The 21539-nt window shown below is 45.8% G+C and overlaps 3 protein-coding genes across 3 annotated transcripts in view; all 3 read left to right on the top strand.

The window, feature by feature from the left end:
- The window catches only part of LOC115382176 (NACHT, LRR and PYD domains-containing protein 3-like), a 1518151-nt gene that overhangs the window by 63162 nt on the left and 1433450 nt on the right, over positions 1-21539 (top strand). The window lies entirely within an intron of this gene.
- Positions 1-21539, top strand: part of LOC115382198 (NACHT, LRR and PYD domains-containing protein 3-like) — a gene marked incomplete at its 3' end in the record, with an annotated part of 406576 nt that overhangs the window by 16093 nt on the left and 368944 nt on the right. The window contains exon 3 of the mRNA XM_030083892.1: positions 2612-3005. Coding sequence (XP_029939752.1) covers positions 2729-3005 — 277 coding nt within the window. The remainder of the gene's footprint in view (positions 1-2611; positions 3006-21539) is intronic.
- Positions 10620-21539, top strand: part of LOC115381941 (NLR family CARD domain-containing protein 3-like) — a gene marked incomplete at its 5' end in the record, with an annotated part of 81271 nt that continues 70351 nt past the window's right edge. Inside the window, 2 exons of the mRNA XM_030083589.1 lie at positions 10620-12054; positions 12109-12451. Coding sequence (XP_029939449.1) covers positions 10620-12054; positions 12109-12451 — 1778 coding nt within the window. The remainder of the gene's footprint in view (positions 12055-12108; positions 12452-21539) is intronic.

The following is a 21539-nucleotide window of genomic DNA, read 5'->3' on the forward strand; positions in this document are numbered from 1 at the left end:
TGACCCCTATCCTGGAAAAACCCAGCTTGGACCCATCTAATTTCAGTAACTTTCATCCTATATCCAACTTATCCTTCCTCTCCAAAATCCTTGAAAAATCTGTAGCCTCTCAACTCCACAATCATCTCATCATTAATGACATCTACGAGCAGTTTTAATCTGGCTTCTGTCCCCTACACAGTACTGAAACAGCACTCCTCAAAATCACCAACGACCTCCTTTTAGCCTCAGACTCTGGTTTACTTTTCATTCTCATCCTCCTGGATCTCACAGCAGCGTTCCTCACCATTCCTCTCAGCACTCTGCTTCTCAGACTCTCATCTATTGGCATCTCTCACACACCCCTCGCTTGGTTCACCTTCTATCTTTCTGACTGTACACAATTTATTCAACTCAAATCTCATAAGTCTAACAGCTTCTCTGTCTCTGCTGGTGTGCCCCAGAGTTCTGTCCTGGGTCCCCTTCTCTTCATCATTTACATTCTCCCACTTTGGTCACATCTTTCTGTAAACACAATATTAATTTCCACTGCTACGCGGATGACACCCAGCTCTACCTCTCTACCAGGCCATCTTCATCACTTCCTCCAGCCTCCCTTTCCCTCTGCCTACAAAAAATTCACTCCTGGTTCACTTTCAATTTCTTGAAACTAAATAGTTCTAAAACCGGAGCCCTCCTTGTAGGCCCTCCTCCACTCTCTCCAAATCCAACAGTTTTTCCATTTCCATCCACAACTCAACTGTTCCTCCCTCCCCTCAGGTCAAGAGTCTGGGTGTCATCCTTGATAAAACACTTTCTTTCCAATCCCATATCAATAACATCACTCGGTCTGCATACTTTCACCTGCGCAACATATCTCTTCTCCGACCCTTCCTCACTTCTCAAACCACTGCCATCCTCGTCCACAGCCTTGTCACCTCCCGGATTGATTACTGCAATGCATTTCTCCTTGGTCTCCTCAACAAATCCCTCCAGAAACTGCAGCTCCTCCAAAACTCTGCAGCTCACCTCATTACACGGACTCCCGCCAGTCACCACATCACCCCGTCTTACAAAAACTCCACTGGCTCCCAATAAAACAGAGAATTAACTATAAGACACTTCTCAATACATTTGAAGCACTCCATAACCTGTTGAGGTCCCCCTCAAAAACGAGATGGTTCATCTCAAGGGGCAATACCTCTGTTTAAAATGTAAATAAATAAAAAATAAATTAAAAAATAACCTGGCCCCACCCTACATATCCGATGTCCTCCACATCGCCACTCCTGTCCGTTCACTCCGCTCTTCCTCCAGCCTTCAGCTTTCTGTTCCCTCTGCCCGCCTCATCTCCATGGGGTACAGTGCATCCAGTCGCTCTGCTCCCCAGCTCTGGAACTCTCTCCCTCCCGACCTCCGCACCATATACTAGCTGCCACTCTTTGAAGCCAGACTCAAAACTCACCTGTTCAGACCGTCCTACATCACCAATGGCTCAGAGTCACATTCACCATTACAATGTTGTTGCTCTCTGTTTTATGTGCTGTTTTTTTAAATTTTTTCAGTGTTTTAGTGTTCAGTGTCCTTGGGTGCTTTGAAAGGCACTTTTTAAATCGAACAAATACTAATAATAATAATAATAATAATAATAATAATAATAATTATTATTATTATTATTATTATTAATAATACTAATACTAATAATAATAATAATAATAATAATAATAATTATTATTATTATTATTATTATTATTATTATTATTATTATTATCATTATTATTATTATTATTATTATTATTATTATTACATGATACGTGGCACCAACAAATTGAAGAAGTGGCTGACATAGAAAGAACATAGCAGTGGCTGGAAAAGGCTGGACTGAAAGACAGAACAGAGGCTCTGATAGAAGAGGTCCTAACCACCAGATCAGTAGAGGCCGGGATGGATCACACTAGACCAGACCCCAGGAGCAGACTGAGACAGGAAGCCCCTGAAACCATGCAGCACATCACAGCAGGGGGCAAAATGCTGGCAGGAAAGGCAGACATGAAACACCAGAACCAGGCTGAGGCATAGAATAAAGAGAATCATCTGTGGAGAGTACGGACTGGAGAACCCAGGGTCTAGATGGAGAACACCCGCGAAAGGAGTGGAGAACAACCAAGACCAGATCCAGTGGGATTTCAAGATTCAGACTGACTAACTGGTTATGGCCAATCAGGACCCCCAAGCCACCAGGGTTCTGGTAGATCCTGTAGAACCCTCAAGCTCCCAGGCCTCTAGTAGATCCTGCAGAACCCTCCAGCTCCCAGTCTCTGGTAGAGGACCCCAGCTGGAATGACACAATGCCCAGGAAGGGCAAGAACACTGTTTTATTTTTAAATATATACATACACTTTTTACTCAATGTTGTTTGTCACAAATCCGTCAATTTAAATAAAGTTTTAAGGTCGTATGTAATGACTGAAGTGCAATGGTTCAGTCTCCTTCGTCAAGAGTAAGCCTGTAAGATAAAGTCAGTGCTTGTCATAGACAATTATAATCAGAAAGTGTCTTTGAATAAACAGAACCTGACACAACAGAATGACTGAGATGGAGCTCATGACGATTCTCTTTTTGTGTTTTTCAGAGTAAAACATCTCACCTGAATCAAACTCGTCAGCTCCTCACCGTGGATTTTCCAGGGACTCTAGGAACACAGAGTGAAAGATCAGTGAGATAAATCAGACTCTTCACAAGGTCAAAGATGAGCTCAGATCCAGAAGTCCTCCTGGGAATTCTGGATCATTTGTTAATAGATGAATTTAAAAGGTTCAAGTTCCATTTGAGCAATATCGGGGTCTTTGAAGGATGCAGAGCAATCCCAGCAGGACACCTGGAGACATTGGACAAGCCAGACACAGCGAGATGGATCCACCAGACCTACAGCAATCATGCTCCTGAACTCATGAAACTGGTTTTAGAGAAAATAGGAAAGAGACATATATGGGATGAACACACCAAAAAGACCCCACAACCTGAAGGTAAGTACTGGAAACAATAAAACTTGATGTCATAACTTACATGATCACAACATGAAACAACAGAGAAGAATCATTTCAGGGAAAACTCCAATAATGACAAGCTGTCTTCAGTTTTTACACTGGTTGATCTTTTTTGTTTTTCACTTTTAATACTTAGTTGAAAAATTATGGCAAATCACCTTACAATCTCTCGCTCACAAAACATCACAAATCTATGAAGTTAATGTTGAAAATCAGTTTATGGTTTCTGCATAGCATTTTGCACCCAGTCTGACATTCATAGTCCAATGAGCTGAGGAGAAAACAAACACAGGAGAAAATTATTCATGATTCTAAGTAAGTAAGTAAAATTTATTTATATAGCACTTTTCCCAGAACAGTCATCACAAAGTGCTTCACAGGTAAAAACAAAAAGAAGAAACAAAGCAATAAGAAATCAAAGACAGTATATGTTACTGCCAAGACAGTGCTGTTCAGAGGGCCCTTAATGCCTTCTTAAACAGAAATGTTTTTTGAAGTCATCCACTGAGTCCAGGGAGCACAGGTCTAGATGAAGTTCATTCCAGAGGCGAGTCACAGTGGATGTAAATGAGCGGTCACCTCTAGTTTTAAAATGAGTTTGGGGAACTCTCAGCAGGTTCTGACCAGAGGATCTCAGGCTTCGGGCCGATCTATAGGGTTTGATGAGGTTTCTAATATACATGGGAGCCTGGCCATGTAGAGCTCGGAAAGTCAGCACCAAGATTTTAAACTGGACACGGAATGCAACAGGGAGGGAGGTGTGATGTGGGACCTCCTGTTAGAGCTGGTCAGCAGCCTCGCAGCTGAGTTCTGGACATACTGAAGACCAGCAGCTCTTTCTTGTTAAGGCAAGTGAACAGGCTGTTGCACTAGTCCAGCCACGTGGATATAAATGCATGAATGATCATTTCAAGCTAATTTTTAGACACCATGGGTCTGAGCTTAGCGATGTTGCGCAGCTGGAAGAAACAGTTTCTGATCAGCTGTCTTGAGTGATGGTCTAATGACATGGAGCTGTCAAATATCACTCCAAGGTTCCTCAGTTCAGTGTTTGTAGAGGGGTTCAGATCGTCGTGGTGCTGCTTAATAGTGGGGAGGTTCTATTTGGGCCACTGATGAGGGTTTCTGTTTTTTCTTAATTCAGTTGGAGGCTTTTGTCACTGAACCACTGCTTGGTTTGTGACAAGCAGTTCATTAAGGAGCTCAGTTTGTGAGATTAAGAAGGCTTGAAGGAGCAGTACACCTGAAGGTCATCAGCAAGCAGGTGGTGGGAGACATCACTGAACTGCTGGATTATCTGACCCAGAAGAAGCAAATACAGCAGGAACAAGAAGGGTCCCTGAACTGAGCCCTGAGGCACACCACACTGCAGGCTGCTGACACACTGAAGCTCCTATCAGTCAGATATGAGGAGAACCATTTGAGCACTGGACCTGACAGACCAATCAGGTCCTGCAGCCTGTTTATCAGGATCTGGAGGTCAACTGGGTCAAAGGCTGAAGACAGGTCCACCAGGACCAGAACTGTCCGCCACCCCGAGTCGGCAGACATCAGGATGTCACTGGACACTTTCAGTAGAGCAGTCTCTGTAGAGTGGTGTGTACGAAAGCCTAACTGAAACGTGTCGTAGAGGTTGTGTGTTTGTAAAAAAGATGTCAGCTGTTTCACCACCACCTTTTCTAATATTTTGGACAAAAAGTTTTGATATCAGCCTGTAGTTCTTAAGTTCATGTTGGTTCAAGTTAGTTTTCTTAAGTTTTGGTTCTACGACTGCATGCTTAAAGGTGGAAGGTAACACACCAGAAGAGAGCGACAGGTTGAAAATTTTGGTCACCCATGGTCAGATAGTGTCAAAAACACTCACAGTGAGCTTAGATGGTCTACAGAATCTACAGAACTGGAGGAGGGTTTTGTTTTTGCCATCAGTGCTGAGACGTCTTCAAGGCATACAGGAGTGAAGGAAGACCAAACGTGCAAAGGTGGTTCAGCACGACCTGGACTGCACAGGGAAGGTGCTGGGATTTTGTCTTTTATGGCTCTGATTTTATCAACAAAGAAGGTTGAAAAATCATTGCTGTCAGCATTACAGTGCACAGGGGTGGTCGGCGAAGCAGGAGACACAGTGGAGCTTATGGTGTCAAATAACACTTTGGGATGTTTCTTGTTTGATGCCATCAGTGAATAATAATAATAATAATAATAATAATAATAATAATAATAATAATAATAATAATAATAATAATAATAATAATAATGGATTTTATTTATAATGCGCATTACATTTGCAGGCAAATTTCAATGTGCACAATCAGGAAGACAATAAAAACAATGGTAAAGACAATAAAAAGCAGTAGGACAGTATAAACAGTAAATACAGTAAAAGCAAGCAGCTGTAAAATCAATCAGGGATAAGGCGATACGAAATAAGAAGGTTTTCAGCCCTCTTTTGAAAGAATCCACCGTCTGCAGAGCCCTGAGGTGGTTGGGGAGGGCATTCCACAGATGGGGAGCAGCAGCCTATGGTCCTGAGGTGAGTCCTGGGCAGGGCAGACGGTGTAGCTGGCCTGACCAGGTTCTGGCTGAAGTGTGTGGGCGGAGGAGTTTAGTGAGATAAGTGGGGGCTGCACATTGCAGACAGTAGTGGGTGTGGAGAAGGATTTTGAGGGCGGCTGTGGTTCAGTGGAGAGAGCGGTCGTCTGGCAATTGGGAGGTTGTTAGTTGGATTCCTATCTCCCCCTGTCTGCATGTCGAAGTGTCCTTGGACAAGACACTGAATCCTGCATTGCCCCCGGTGGATGAATTGAGCGCCTTGCATAGCAGCCACCTCCACCGGTGTGTGAATGTGTGTGTGAATGAGTGGATGTGATAATGCAGTGTAAAGGGCTCTGCTAATGCAGATGAAAAGCGCTATATAAGTGTAGTCCATTTACCATTTTGAACTGAATGGGAAGGTGAACAGGAAGCCAGTGCAGAGTGCAAAGGGTGCGGGTGATGTGATCATGTTTATGCACCCTCATCAGGACCTGGGCAGCACTGTTCTGGACATACTGAAGCCTTTGGAGGCTCTGGCCCGGGGTCCCGATGAAGAGAGCGTTACAGTAGTCCAACCTGGAGGAGACAAAGGAATGGATGAGCTTTCCTGCAGTGGGACGGGAGAGAGATGGCCAGAGTATGGCAATGTTACGAAGGTGAAAGAAGGAGGTTTTGCAGGTGTGAGATATATAACTAGTGAAGCTAAGATGGGGGTCAAACCTGACACCCAAATTAGCAACGGAGGGAGAAAGGGGAAAGTTGTGGCCCAAAAAGGAGACAGAGGAAATGACAGAGGAATGGAGCTGGTGAGGAGTGCCAATATGAATGGCTTCTGTTTTGGAGCTGTTCAGCTGTAGTAAGTTTTCACTCATCCAAGCCTTTATCTATTCGAGGCAGGAATCCAGCTGAGTGACAGAAGATGGGGGGGTGGAGTAGGAGGTGGAGGTGAACTTGAGGTAGAGTTGAGTGTCATCAGCATAGCAGTGGAATTGTATTCCATGCCTGCTGATGACACGACCAAGGGGGAGCATGTAGATGGTGAAGGGGGTTGGACTGAGGACAGAGCTCTGGGGGATCCCACAGGTGACAGTGTGGGGGCGGGATTTAGCGTCCCCCAGGGCTACGAACTCAGTCCTTCCGGTGAGGTATGAGTGAAACCACTGGAGGGCAGAGCCAGAGATACCGATGTCATGTTGGAGGTGGTGAAGGAGGATGTGGTGATCAACAGTATCAAATGCAGCAGAGAGGTCGAGAAGGATGAGAAGGGAGGTGGAGCTGGAGGTCATCAGGAGGTCATTTGTGACTCTGATGAGAGCTGTCTCTGTGCTGTGAGAGGAGCGGAAACCAGATTGGAATTTGTAGTACAGATTGTTTAAGATGGTTGTGGAGTTGGATAGAGACAATTCTTTCAAGGATTTTGGAAATGAAGGAGAGGTTGGAAATGCTCTGTAGTGTGATAGAGGTTCAGGATAGAGAGTGGGTTTTTTGAGGAGGGGCTTGATGATAGCTGTTTTGAGGCCGGTTGAAACAGTGCCGGTTTGAAGGGAGAGATTGATCATGTTTGTGATAAGTTGACTGATGGAGTGGGAATGAGCTTTAAGCAGAGGGGAAGGGGTCGAGGGAGCATGTGGATGGTTTGGACTTACTGATGATTTTCTCGACCTCCTGCTGCACTGTGGGGTAGAAGTGATATAGTTGTGTTGAGGGTGCAATGTAATGTGTTGGGACAGAACTGTTGGTGAGGGAGAGAGAAGCACGGATGTTGTCTATTTTGGAGATAAAGAAGTCCATGAATTTGTTGCACTGTGTGACTGTTTGGTTGTGGTGTGGTGAAGTCTGAGGTTTGAGCAGGTGTTTGATGGTGGTGAAGAGTTGTTTGGAGTGACCTGGGTTACTGTTAATGATGTTGGAGTAATGTGCTGACCTGGCCTTGGAGAGTTTCTTGGCATATCTCCGTTGATGTTCCCGGTAGGCCAACTTATGCACCGTCAGCCCAGATGAGACCCAGGCCCGCTCCAGGACACTGCCAGTCCTTTTTAAAATTCTCAGCTACTCTGTGAACCAGGGGGCGGAGCAGGTGAAGGTGACTGTCCTGGTTTTTAGAGGTGCATGAAGGTCAAATAAAGCCTGAAGGGTATTATTGTAATAGTCCATGAGATCAGTGACTGACGTGTTTGGAGAAGGAGAAAGGAGCTGAAGATGTTGACTGAGGGAGGTGGAGTCAATTTTCCTGAGGTTCCTGAAGGAGATGAGGCGTTGTGATTTGGTGAGGGGGGGAGGGGAGAGGGATCCTGAGGGTGACTGCATGGTGGTCTGAAATGCCACTGTCCTGGATTTGAGGGTCTGAGATGTGGATGGAGTCAGTGATGACCAGGTCCAATGTGTGGCCCTTGGAGTGGGTGGGACCAACAACAGATTGGTGGAGATTGAGGCAGTCCAGGACCTGATTGAAATCGGCTGCCAATCGGCAGGAGGGTGAGTCCATATGAATATTGAAATCCCCCAGAATCAGAATGTTGGAGTGTGAGGTGCAAATTGAGCAAAATAAATCATGAATTTCAGAGAAGAATAATGGATGCGGTTTTGGGGGGTGATAAATAAGTGCTATGGTTGCAGAGGTGGTGTGATGTGCTGTGATGTGTTCGCAGTTAAAAAACAGATGTTCAAAACTATTGACATGTGGGATGGACAGTAATGAAGTTTGAATGGTGATGTGATGAAAAACAGCGAGGTAACCCCCCCCCCCCCCCCCACTGCTGAGGTAGCTGTACCCAGGGGGGGCAGGCCTCTTTGAGGACTGAGAAAACGTCTTGCTGTTGCCAGGTCTCTGTAAGACAGAGAATGTCTACTTTGTTTTCTGCAATGTAGTTGTTCATGAGACCAGCTTTGTTTGATAATGACTGAACATTTAAGAGTTCCAAAGTGGAATGGGAAGCGGAGTTCAGTACGTTTAGGGGGCGACGGATGCTGTGATCCACTCCGGGTTTTCTGTCCAGCTGGCCAGGGGTGGCCAGCTGTCTTTAGTGAGTGGAGCAGTGGTGCTCTGATGACGCCATTGTTGTGCGACGCAGCGCCGTGCCGACCAGAGCGATGTTATGGCTTGGTGAGAGTTGTCATGATCACCGTGTTTGGACAGAACAAACCGGTGACCAGATCCTCTGTGGATGTAGTGACGTTGGCAGGGTGGCTGGAGTCGATCAGAGGGAGCACTGCTGTGACAGGAGCTCCAAAGAGAGATGACGGTGGAGTAGCCTGGATCATCAGAGTTAGCCATTAGCCAGGAGAGACAATGGATGACAGCCACACAGCCCAGGATGATCCAGAACCTCCAACAGGACAGCAGTCTGTTTGCATGCATCAGCCCAAGCCAAGGTGACATGGAGAAGCCAGGAAGACCAGCAGGATGGAGAGAGGTCAGTTACCAGCCAGCACCAGAGGCTAGAGGCTAGCATTGTGTTAGCACCATGGTCCAGCTGAACGGGGAACCTGGCTTGTCAAAACATCCAGATAGAGAAGATCCCCCATGGTTTGAGCAATGATGAAAAAGACAATCCAGGGTAAGGAGGTAGACAGAGTCTGTGAGGTATTTAGAGGCTGTGGGCAAGGAGAAACGGTGAACAGTCAACACCAGCATCCTCTCCTCGCCAGCCTGAGATGGAAGGTAGAGCCTGTGACCTTCTGCTGGTTCTCTGCTTTCCGTGTGGTGGGCCTCGGTCTCAGTGACAGGGTAGGGGGTTAGACCTCAGTGTAGCAAAGTATTTGGATCTTGCCTCCTTAATTGTTTATTTAAGGAGGACATTAAATCCCTGAGATGTCGTCTGTGAACCTCGAGCTTCATGGATTTCCAAAGGTGCTCAGTTTTTCAACACAATCTTTTTAGGCTCAGAATGTTGTCATTTAACGAGGGAGATGACTGCTTTCTGGAGACATTGCTAGATTTTAGTGGAGCCACTCAATCTATAATGGAGCCACAGAGTGAGTTGAAACAGCACATAAATCCATCAGTATCAGTGCAGTGGGTCAGGTCACGGGTGTCAAACAAGGCACATAATCTCTCAGCTGTGGTTTCAGTAATAATCCTCCTTTCTACCTCTGTCGAGACAGGCTGAGGTTTAAGTGGAATAATTAGCTTAAAAAACACAGCTGTGGTCACTCAGATGGACATCCTCCACACACACATTTCCAACATGGAGGCCAAGTGAGAAGACCAGGCCCAGAGTCTGACCTTTGCTGTAGGTGGAGCCTGACACATGCTGCTGGAAATAAAAGATTCTGTCTGGGATAAGAGCTCAGCTGCTGAGTTACATGAGCCATTGTTGAAATCTCCAAGAACCAAAACTTTATCCAGTTTTATAATGGATGATAAAAAGTCATTGAAGTCATTTAGGAAGACACCAGCAGGGCCAGGAGGATGGTAGATCAGGAAATACTGAAATGTGTTTGAGGAGCCAACCTTAAACATTTGGGACTCAAAGAAAGTAAAGTGGTCAGTGTTTGTCATTCTGCAAGTGTACCTGTCATGGTACACAGCAGCAAGACCACCCCCATGGTGACAGAGGCGGGGCCACCCGAAGACTGAGCATCCAGCAGGACACAGCGAGGACCAGGAGGTCCAGGTTTTCTCTGGTAAACAGTTTGTTCAGGGAGAAGGAGTTGTTTGAGACAATGAGAGCATTCAGGAGACCAATAGGACTACCTGATGACCTCATGATGACATCATTGTGCTCGTGTCAGCTGTGTCCAATGGGATTGGCCACTGCCAATGTGTGTGTCCGGCTCCGCTGGGAGGAGGGTGGGTCGGGGTTGTTTGTATCACAAATCCAAAATACTGGAAATATGTAATCCAGATTTAGTTGTTGCTTCATCGCCATGGACAACACCTTGTTTCCTGTCGATGCTTTTTTGTACATCAATATCTATGCTTGAGCACCTGTGCATGTATGTGTCCATTTGTGTGTGTGGTTTATGGGTGTGTGTGTGTGTCTTGATTTTTTCAGCTTTTTCACTCAACTCAGTCATGCTTTCTTCTTCTTTTCAGAAACCTCTGCTGGAGTCTGCCAACAGAAGCTGAAATGTGGTCTGAAGAAGAGGTTCCAGTGTGTGTTTGAGGGAGTCGCTAAACAAGGACAGCCGACCCTCCTGAACCAGATCTACACAGAGCTCCACATCACAGAGGGAGGGACTGCAGAGGTCAATCAGGAACATGAGGTCAGACAGATTGAAGCAGCATCCAGTGCAACAGACAGAGCAGAAACTAGCATCAGACCAGGAGACATCTTTAAAGGCCCACCTGGAAGATCTCAGCCAATCAGAACAGTGCTGACAAAGGGAGTGGCTGGCATTGGGAAAACAGTCCTGACTCAGAAGTTCACTCTGGACTGGGCTGAAGACAAAGACAACCAGGACATCCACTTCATATTTCCAATCACCTTCAGAGAGCTGAATGTAGTGAAGGAGGAGAAGTTCAGCTTGGTGGGACTTGTTCATCACTTCTTCAATGAAGCTAAAAAAGCAAGAATCCACAACTTTGATGAATTCCAGGTGATCTTCATCTTTGATGGTCTGGATGAATATCGAATCCCTCTGAACTTCCACCACACTGACTTTCTGACTGATGTCACAGAGTCGACCTCAGTGGATGTTCTGCTGATAAACCTCATCAGTGGGAATCTGCTTCCCTCTGCTCGCCTCTGGATCACCACACGACCTGCAGCAGCCAATCAGATCCCTGCTGACTGTGTGGACATGGTGACAGAGGTCCGAGGGTTCACCGACCCCCAGAAGGAGGAGTACTTCAGGAGGAGGTTCAGAGAGGAGGAGCAGGCCAGCAGGATCATCTCCCACATCAAGACCTCCCGAAGCCTCCACATCATGTGCCACATCCCGGTCTTCTGCTGGATCACTGCTACAGTTCTGGAGAAGGTGTTGAAGAGCAGAGAGGGAGGAGAGCTGCCCAAGACACTTACTGAAATGTACATCCACCACCTGGTGGTCCAGGCCAAAGTCAAGAAGGTCAAGTATGATGGAGGAGCTGCCACAGATCCACACTGGAGTCCAGAGAGCAGGGAGATGATAGAGTCTCTGGGAAAACTGGCTTTTGATCAACTGCAGAAAGGAAACCTGATCTTCTATCCAGCTGACCTGACAGAGTGTGGCATCGATCTCACAGCAGCCTCAATGTACTCAGGAATGTTCACACAGATCTTCAGAGAGGAGAGTGGCCTGTACCAGGACATGGTGTTCTGCTTCATCCATCTGAGCCTTCAGGAGTTTCTGGCTGCTCTTCATGTCCATCAGACCTTCATCAATTCTGGAATCAACCTGCTGAAAAACATAACAATATTGAGGTGGCCAAAAATGTTTCATACACCTAAGCTCCACCATCTCCATCAGAGAGCAGTGGACGAGGCCTTGAAGAGTCCAAATGGACACCTGGACTTGTTCCTGCGCTTCCTCCTGGGTCTTTCACTGGAGACCAATCAGAGTCTCCTTCAAGGTCTGCTGACACAGACAGGAAGTAGCTCACAGACCAATCAGAGTTTCCTTCAAGGTCTGTTGACACAGAGACGAAGTAGCTCACAGACCAACCAGGAAACAGTCCAGTACATCAAGAAGAAGCTGAGTGAGAGTCAGTCTGCAGAGAGAAGCATCAATCTGTTCCACTGTCTGAATGAACTGAATGATGGTTCTCTGGTGGAGCAGATCCAACAGTCCCTGAGATCGGGAAGTCTCTCCTCATATGAACTGTCTCCTGCTGGGTGGTCAGCTCTGGTCTTCATCTTACTGTCATCAGAAGAAGAAGAGCTGAAGGAGTTTGACCTGAAGAAATACTCTGCTTCAGAGAAGGCTCTTCTGAGGCTGCTGCCAGTGGTCAAAGCCTCCAACAAAGCTCTGTACGTACTTCAGGAACACATATGGAGAACTGGATAAGTTCAATATTATTGTACACCAATTTTTTTCCATCCCATTAAAGAAAAAAAAAAACTGCCCAAAAGCAAGATTTTCATTTGTTAAAAAAAACAAATAGTTCCGTTGCAAACATCCTGTTCACAGATTTGAAGTAAAGCACTGCTTTTAAAGGAGCTATCCATGATTTTAATTTAACCAGGACGAGAAAAATATTTTTACATCATGTACTATGAAGTCAATGCTATATTTCTGTGAAAAAAAATCACACATTGATCAGCGTGTTTTCGATATCTGGCCCCGCAAAGCGCTGCCTGAGGATTTAGCATGACAACCTCTCCACTGGCAGCAGCAGCATCAGCAGCAGCAGTGCGGGTAGCGTCGTGCACGTCGAGTGGGAGCAGAGCGGAGGGGGGAGTGGGAGGGTTTTCTCAATGTGAGAAACCAGTCAGAGAGCTCGGGGGCGGTGTCAACATTTCAAACTGAAGTCAGGGCTCAAAATTGTGCAGAATCACGGACAGCTCCTTTAAGGCTCTAACGTGTCAGTTGTAAATGTTGTCCTCAACTTCATAACTTTATCTGATTGGATGGCACAAAATTAAACAGTTCAGTAAGGAAGCACTTCGTGTTCACTCCCATGTCCACTATTAAAGAGGAGTTGAGTTTCAACTTGGGTAAAATAAAAGAAAGTTCAATGAATATCAACAATCTTTATGTTTCACTACAGTACAAGTACAGTACAAATACAGTACTCGAGCAAAATGGCATTTGACGCCTCTGGCACTCTAACTGCCGCTCTCCCACTCTAGCCCTCTCCAATACACATCCATCATAAACTCTCAAAATGGCTGAAATTCTGACCACACTTTAAAGCTCACGGTCTAAATTTGGAATAAGATATTAAAATGAAGTTTTTTCATCAGAACAGAGGACAAACCTGCCTACATTTTAAGATTTTTATGGAGTCTCTACGTGAAAGTATGGTGAGGCACATGTATCTACATATATATTTGTATATATAGATATATATATATATATATATATATATATATATATATATATATATATATATATATATATATATATATATATATATACAGTTATATATATAAGTAAATACTTGATAAGAGATTATACAATATTATTAGATTTATCTCTAGGTTAGAGTATGTTAGTATGTTATTTTATATTACACTGTATTATTAAGTATTGTCGTACAGAGTTACCATATTGCTATTACTACTGCGAATCTATGCTGAATCTGGACATTTTGGATCAGTTTTTTCTTTGATATAATGGTGTTGTTGGTGGACATGAAACAAACAAAACACAAACAAAACACAAAAAAAAACAAAAAAAAAACACATTTAGTGCAGGGCAGGCAAGTGGGGGCGCTGCTGCTTGAAGGTCACCACCGGCTGGCGGCAGACCGCCAGAAACCTTGTCTCTTTTAAGGTGCAGTATAGGACACGGTCAAGGGCCTGTGCAGAACTTAATAATGCCATCTTAAGCACCACTCACAACTGCAAGTAATTGTTACCAGCAATGCCATTCTGTCTAATGAATATATCTAAATTATATATAGTTAAAAGTAAGCAACTGTTAATCCATAAAGAGAGAGTCTTACTGTGTGATGGGGAGTGTGATGGAGTGGTGATGGCAATATGTATCTCTACACCAATGCAATGTCTTACTTAGTAAGTATACTTCAATAAGGAAGAAAAATATAATAATTATAATGATAATAATATTAATAATAATAATGGTAGTCATGGTATTAATAACAGTAATAGATATGCTTGTGTATTTATATGTTCATGTATGTAAGTATATATAGCAGTGAAGGGAAAAAAAAACGGAACTGGATGTATACAAATGTAATATGAAATATGAAAGGGATGGGGCTTATAAGTTTATACTTCTTCCCATTCCTTTTGAATATATTTTTATATGTATGTCAATTGTGGAACAGAGTGGCTGTACCAATACGGAAGCATGTATTCAATAAACTTCATTCATTCATTCATTCAGTATTCTTTATGCCTTTTCAGAGGCAGGCACAAAGAACGAGAGGGTGCTGTTATTTTATGGATGGGTGCACAGAAACCCTCCCTCAGCCTTTCACAGCCGCGGTGGTGGTGATGGTGGTTGTGTGTGTGGGTGGGTGCGGGTAGGGGGGTGGGGGGCAGAGACGTCACAGCAGGGGTTGTCTGAGTCTGTCTATATGATCTATTGTATCTAACTTTAAAAATGTCACATGATGCAGGGTGTGTTTCAGCAGCTGAGTCCATGAGTGTCTTCTGTTTAGGAACAGGTCAGATCAGGCAGCTCACTGTCACTGACAGAGTTCTACACTAGAACTTCAGAGTCTTTCAAGTTGTTTTGTGTTTTTATCTGTGAACAGGATGTTTGCAAAGGAACTTCTTTTTCTCCATAAATACAAATAATTTTTAAAACCATGCAAATTATTCTCTATACTTAACAAATGTTAAATTTTCTGACTTTTTCTTGTGTGCAGGATGGCAAAACACAATGTATAAATCCAAACTGTGAAATTATCTGCAAGCACTTATATTCAATTGTGCAAAAATATTTATGACTTGATATTAAGCCCATAAAATTCTGTCCATGATGCCCAGTCAGCTGGTTCTCATTGTTGCTTCTTCTTCAGGTTGAGCTGCTGTGGTCTGTCAGAGAGAAGCTGTAGAGCTCTGTCCTCAGTTCTCAGCTCTCAGTCCTCCAGTCTGACACATCTGGACCTGAGTAACAACCGTCCAGGAGACTCAGGAGTGAAGCTTCTTTCTGCTGCAGCGAAGGATCCACACTGCTCACTGGAGACTCTCAGGTTCTGACATGATTGTTAAATGAATCCCACCACTCTCTGTTCTCCTCCTCACATCTGTAGAACATCTGTAGAACATCTCAATGGAACATTGTAACACCTCAACATCCACTATTATCTAGAAATTAAAAGCACAACCTCGAGGCAAAGATATCATAGCCTATTCATAGAACCATAGTTACATTTGTAAATTTCATTCTATTTCATCTCTCATGACCGTCAGAAGGTGGTGCTGAAAGCACTGAAAGACAAATCCCCAACTCAGTCAGAAGGAATCCCAGATACCAACCTCACTCAGAGGCCTCTGCAGAGTCCAGGACCACACCCAGTGGATGGGGAGTGGTGGCGTTCATGCTGTAAAACCTAGAAAAAGGTGCTGGCATTGCCCAGGAGGCAGCAGCACATATGTCAGCGAGGGTCCTTCCTTCAGGGTTGCTCAAGTTGTGGACACTGCTCTGGTGGAGTGGCAGCACACACCACATGGTAGAGGGTTTTTCACCACCTGACAAGAATGTTAAAAGGTATCCACCATACAGTGGAATAAGCACTGCTTGGAGAGAGCAGAGCCTCCATCAGGACCTCCTTAACAGACCAAAGCTGTTCAGAGGAATGAATGTCCATGGTAGCATCAATATAGCATCCCAGGGTTCTTACTGAGCACAACAGTTCCACCCTGTCTCGAGGACGCTCAATAGGGAGCCATAACATGTGAGCCTCATAGGCTGAATAGACTGTAGACCTGACAGCACCTGTGGGAAAAGAGCAAGGTTCAGTCTTAGAGTGGAAACCCTCATATCCAGGTGTCACTCCAGGCATGATGGGCTGATAAAGTGGGTTTGTCACTCACATATGTCGCCAAGGTAATGGCCACCTTGTGTGGCACCCACTGTAGCCAAGGCCTGATGGAAGAGGCTGACACATACCATCCAGCACTAAGTTCAGGTCCCATGCTGAGGCCTGTGGGGCTTTCTGGGGGTGATATCTCAGAGTCCTCTCGAGAAAGCTGATGCCAGGTAGTGGTTCCCATGGTGGTATTGCAACTCTATCCAGCTAGACTAATATTGCTGCCACATTCACCTGATAGATGATAGACTCCCCCCCCCCCGCCCCCCCAGTGGAGTGTGTAAGGATTCAAGACCACAGGAACCAGGCAAAGCACTGGGTCCGACCTGCAGATGCTGCACCACTCAACAACTTTCTACCTATTGTCAGACTGCAGCTGGGGGGACGGCACTCTTGACAGTCAGGATGATCCACTTGACAGGCTCCGTACAGCTGCTCAGCAGCCAGTCAGGTCTTCCAGTAGCCAAACATAAAAGCAGAGCTGGCGAGGTGGACTGCAGGAGAGTCTGCAGCACAAGAAGCCATATCTGAGCTGGGTAGAAAAGGGGGCCTCCAGCAACAGCATGTGGACCTCCTGACAAATTCTCTGGGGTGTGTTCCTCTGAAGCGACTCTAAATTGTGTACACTGCTCCGGTGTGGAGGCACCACTTTAAAGATGTAGGATTCTGACAGGAGAGTTCAGGCCCCTGCAGATACAGAACCTACTGACTGGCCAGACAGGACACCACACCCCTGCAACGCCACTGGGAGGCCTGCAACAACCAGATGGGCCTGGTGCCGCCCTGGTGGTTGATGTGGAAAATGGCAGAGGTGTGGTCTGGCTGTACAAATGTGTGCCTCCCTCTCAGATATGGCCAAGAAGCCTCCAACAGAGAAATTCCATATCCTCCGTGTCTGCTCAGTTCCGGTCCGTTCCGCTCCGCTTCATATTCTCAAAACCCACAGCTCTGCATTGCTCTGGATCGCACCGCTGCACCTCTATTCCGCCCAGCCGGAGAAGCAGAGAAGCACATGTGTGAGGACATTCAGGCCATTCAGAATAAAATGCATACATGGTCCTGAATATGTATTTTGTAGAAAACATGAAATTTCTGGATAATAGCCTACAAATAGGCCATACATGCAGCTGTGTAAACATTCAGAAACGTTTGACAGTATCTTGATTACAGGCAAAACAGAAGTTTGACATATAAACTTGAAAGTGTGTTTTAGTTTGTTTGTACCGCTTTTAAAGTGTAGATTTTTATCAGTATGGTATGTCTATTCCTGATGTTTCTGAAAATTAATGTGAGGACAAATAAAACGTCTTTAAACACTTTTAAGTTTTTAATAAAGACAAAATGATTTTATTTTGTATAAAGCCAGAGGTTGTTTGAGTTCTCTTTCCTGTTTGGTGCGATCTGAACTGTGAAAATTTATGCGTGCGGATCTGGTCGGAGCGGAGAGAAAAATAGACCTTGGCTCTGTTTTTGGACTGATGGAGCAGAGTGGAGGATGTGGAATCACCTACTGCCATTAAAATAGCAACGTATTTGCTGCGGGGGTCGGAGCGGAGCAGACTGGAGCGGAATGGATTGAACTGGAGTGGACACGGAAGATGTGGAATTTGAGTGTAAGGGCCAGGTGTAATACTCTCAGCTCCAGCGTGCCGATGTGATCTGTACCGCCCAGCACAGACCACTTTCTCCTAACAACCCTGTGTCAGCAGACAGCACACCACTTGGAGAGACTGGCATCCATGGTGACAGTCACATGGCGGGCCTGGATCACGCCCAATGGGAGTCCCTTGAGGGGAAGACCCATCCTTCAATAGGCCAGGGCCAGGAGGCGATGTTGCAGCACTCTGAACATCAAGCAACAGTGCCACTTGGGATGTGAGCAGAATCTGTCAAACCACCTCCTTCAGGAGAGCAATAGCAGCAGGCTCAGGGATGTCAGTCTCCCCCCTCCAGCCCCTAGGGGACCCAGAGGGGTACCAGCAGGATCTACAGCTCAGAGCAGCCTGCTAACAGGAAGCATGAGTAAAGCTTGGTGAAGCTATGTCCAGGAGAGGGAATGGCCACTCAGCACCCGGTGCAGGGGCCACACTCACTGTCCACAGTCCGAGGTGACACCAACAACATCAGTCAGCGGGTCAGAAGACAGGGTCAGTGCTATAAGCTGAGGGAAGGGGGCGTACGCCGCCGACACACCAGAGGCACGACAGCAGGGCCAACAAGGTCTAGCTGAAACTACGTTCAGGAGAGGAAACGGTGACACAGCAGTTCCTGCTTCCTCTCTCATTGGAGGCACCATGTGCCGGGAGGGTACAATCACCTCCTTCACCGGTCAAGGGCTGAGCTGGTTCAAACTGTGTCACTCAAAGACAGGATCAGTGGATCAGTGCCAACCATGTGCAACCATGACATGGGGTACTGGGATATTGTCATGAGGAGAACAGGCACACCAGATCCCGTAGAATCACGATTCACTGGTAAAATGTATGTAAAGAACAATATGGAGCCAGCTGGATGTTAAATAGTGAGACAAACCCTCTGCTTTGTTTATTTTCTCTTCTTTCCATAATATAAGAGCTCACTCTACATTATTCCAAATGTTAATCAGTTGCTTAGTGGAATAACTTACTTGAGACCTTTTTTTGGCCAAAACTCATGAAATACATGGATTTTTTTAGTCCTACTGACTGATTTGTAACAAACTGTAATATAATTTGGAAATTGATCGGTTTCTGATCACTTTCATGGTGAAAACATGTCATTCCTCATGCGCTGCTGGAGTGAGGCGCTCCTCCACCAGCCGCCCGCTGCTCGACTCCAATCATCAGCAGTAAAAGCAGAGCCTGTTTCTCACGTCTCTGTCCAAGACCCCATCAGAGCATCCTCTTTCATGCTACTGTTGGGCTTTGTTGTTGTTACTTCTGAGTTGTTTCTCCATCGCAGTTCCTGATCACATTTGATCAGACCAGGTTTTGTCTTGGATGACAAGATTCTGGATGAGCAGTGAGAGAATGGGTGTGTGTGTGGTGTGTCAGATATTAAAATGTGTGTGTGGCCTGCTTTAGCAGGGCCAATGCGCTGCTCTGACCAACATGGTCTCAAGGCTTCCAGCAGATGGAGCCTCATGATGCCCAACAGCCTCGTCCTGTAATCTTCAAGCTGGATGCCAGCTGAACACCAGAAGAAAGAAGGATTCTAACCAGGGGTTGGACACCACAGCTTATTGCTGTTCCTGGGTCACCCAGGGGTCACCCAGGGGCTACCTAGGGGTCACAAGTGACGTCTGCTGGTTTCCATACTGGAACTGTGCATGAACCAAGGGAACATTCAGTGCTGTCAACAGCACCATCTGGTGGTCAGGAGAGAGGAAATAGAATTCTGAAAAGACTTGAGTGCAGTAGCACATACATGATCCAAACAGATATGATGGAACGGAACCTTTCAGTTTCTTCCACCAGTGAAAATGGCTTCTTCATCCTCCATAAGCTCCTCCTACTGGGCGCCACCCACAAAATGACACATTCACAAAAGGCATATTTGTGGCCATTCAATGAAAAGAACATCATGTTTACCGTGTCTGAGCCCAAAATAATGAACATCTCATGAGTACAGGATGTCTCCCAAGTTCACATTAAACACTTCAAGAACAGAAAATTTTGAGAATTAGTCAGGAAATTCACAACAGCTAGCCGGGTGCCCCCGCCCCCCCCCCCACCCCCCCCCCCCCACCCCCGCCCCCCCCAGTGCCCCATCAGACCGAGGCTGTAGGAGCAGCCCTGTTTGAGCCTCCATGTCTGATTGGCAGCGTCTGGTGAGTGTGTGTGGTCTGGAGGGTCAATGTATGAGGGCCGATGTGCAGGAGGAGGACTGTCAAGAGTGAACCCTCAACTGAACTCCAACACTGTTTGAGGAGAATCAGTGAGGTTTGTGAGAGAACCAGGAAGTAGTCACATGTTTTCTATGTAGCATGTAGCACGTAGCATGTAGCATGCTGTCCACAGTCAGTGATGGGCCGCTCCGTCACGCTTTATAGAAAGCAGAGGAAAAAAGCTGAATCTCCCTGCAGGTTCTAGACACTGGAAATACACTAAACCTTTGGACAGAGCTGCACGGTGGAGCAGTGATCAGCACTGCTGCCTCACAGCAACAAGGTCCTGAGTTCATACACCAGGCAGAGCCTGGTGTCCTTCTGTGTGGTTTGCATTTTCTCCCTGTGTTCTGTCTCTCAAAGCTGACTGGATAAGTGTCTTCTCTGAAAACATTGGTCTTCACCTCTGTTCTCCTCATCACAGCTGTTGTAAAGCACTGTGGGGTTCGGGGGGGGGGGGGGGGGGGGTTACGGTGTGAGTGGCTGTTTGGCTGGGTGCCATGGCCAGCAGAACCAGAGGAAGAGGATGTCCAGGCTGAAGAAGAGGAGAACAGTGGGAGTCATGCAGAGGCTGGGCAGGAGCTGGAGGGCCAGGGGCCCAGGACCTGAAGGGGCAGGGACCCAGCAGCTGGAGGGCCATGGGCCCAGGAGCTGGAGCTGGAGCTGGAGGGGCCAAAGAAGACGTCAGTGATGCTAATGCTAATGTTAAAACTAATGCTAAAGCTAATACTCAGCAGTAAAAAGTTCCCAGAGTGAAAAGAAGCTTCAGTCATTTCCTTGCTGCTTTCAGGAGACCTCACATCACCGCTGTGCCTCAGGAGCATGGTTTGTCTTCAATCTTCCAGAAAACAACAGAGTATCCAGCTCCAGCTGGAGGACTGCAGTGAGCCGTTGTCTACTCTGACATTTCACATGAAAAAGAAGATCTTCTGGCTTTTCTGTCCAAGCAAGCTGGAGACAATGAATCATGGCCGAATTTTACTTCCACACTTGTGTTTGATAAAAAGAAAAAAAAGTCATGACATTGAAGAATAATCCATATACATCAGATATTTAGGTATAAACATTTCTCCCAGGATATCAGATCTTTCAAAACTAAATTATGTTCCGTCACTGAAACCAATAGAAGATAAGCTCTTACCGTGGAGATGCTTGCCTGTATCTCTCATGGGGAGGGTTGCCACCACTAAAATGAGGATTTTCCCTGAGGTAAATTATCTATTCTTAATGATACCAACCAAACCATCCTCTGGTTAGTTTAAATCACTGGACTCATATATATCCACAGTTCACTGGAAAAATAAACCATCACCTACCAGTTTAAAGACTTTACAACAGACGAAAGACAGAGGTGGACTAGACTTGCCTAACTTCAGTAATTACTTCCTAGCCAGCAAGCTGCAATATATCTCTAAATGGCTTAAACTTAGCAATCTAGATGAGCCATGGCTGGATGTAGAGCAAGCATTATGTGAGGATCGAGTCGTCTCTGACCTGCCATTCGTCAGTTCCACCAACAAATCCC

Source organism: Salarias fasciatus, chromosome 23 (assembly GCF_902148845.1).
Source record: "Salarias fasciatus chromosome 23, fSalaFa1.1, whole genome shotgun sequence".
Taxonomy (NCBI): domain Eukaryota; kingdom Metazoa; phylum Chordata; class Actinopteri; order Blenniiformes; family Blenniidae; genus Salarias; species Salarias fasciatus.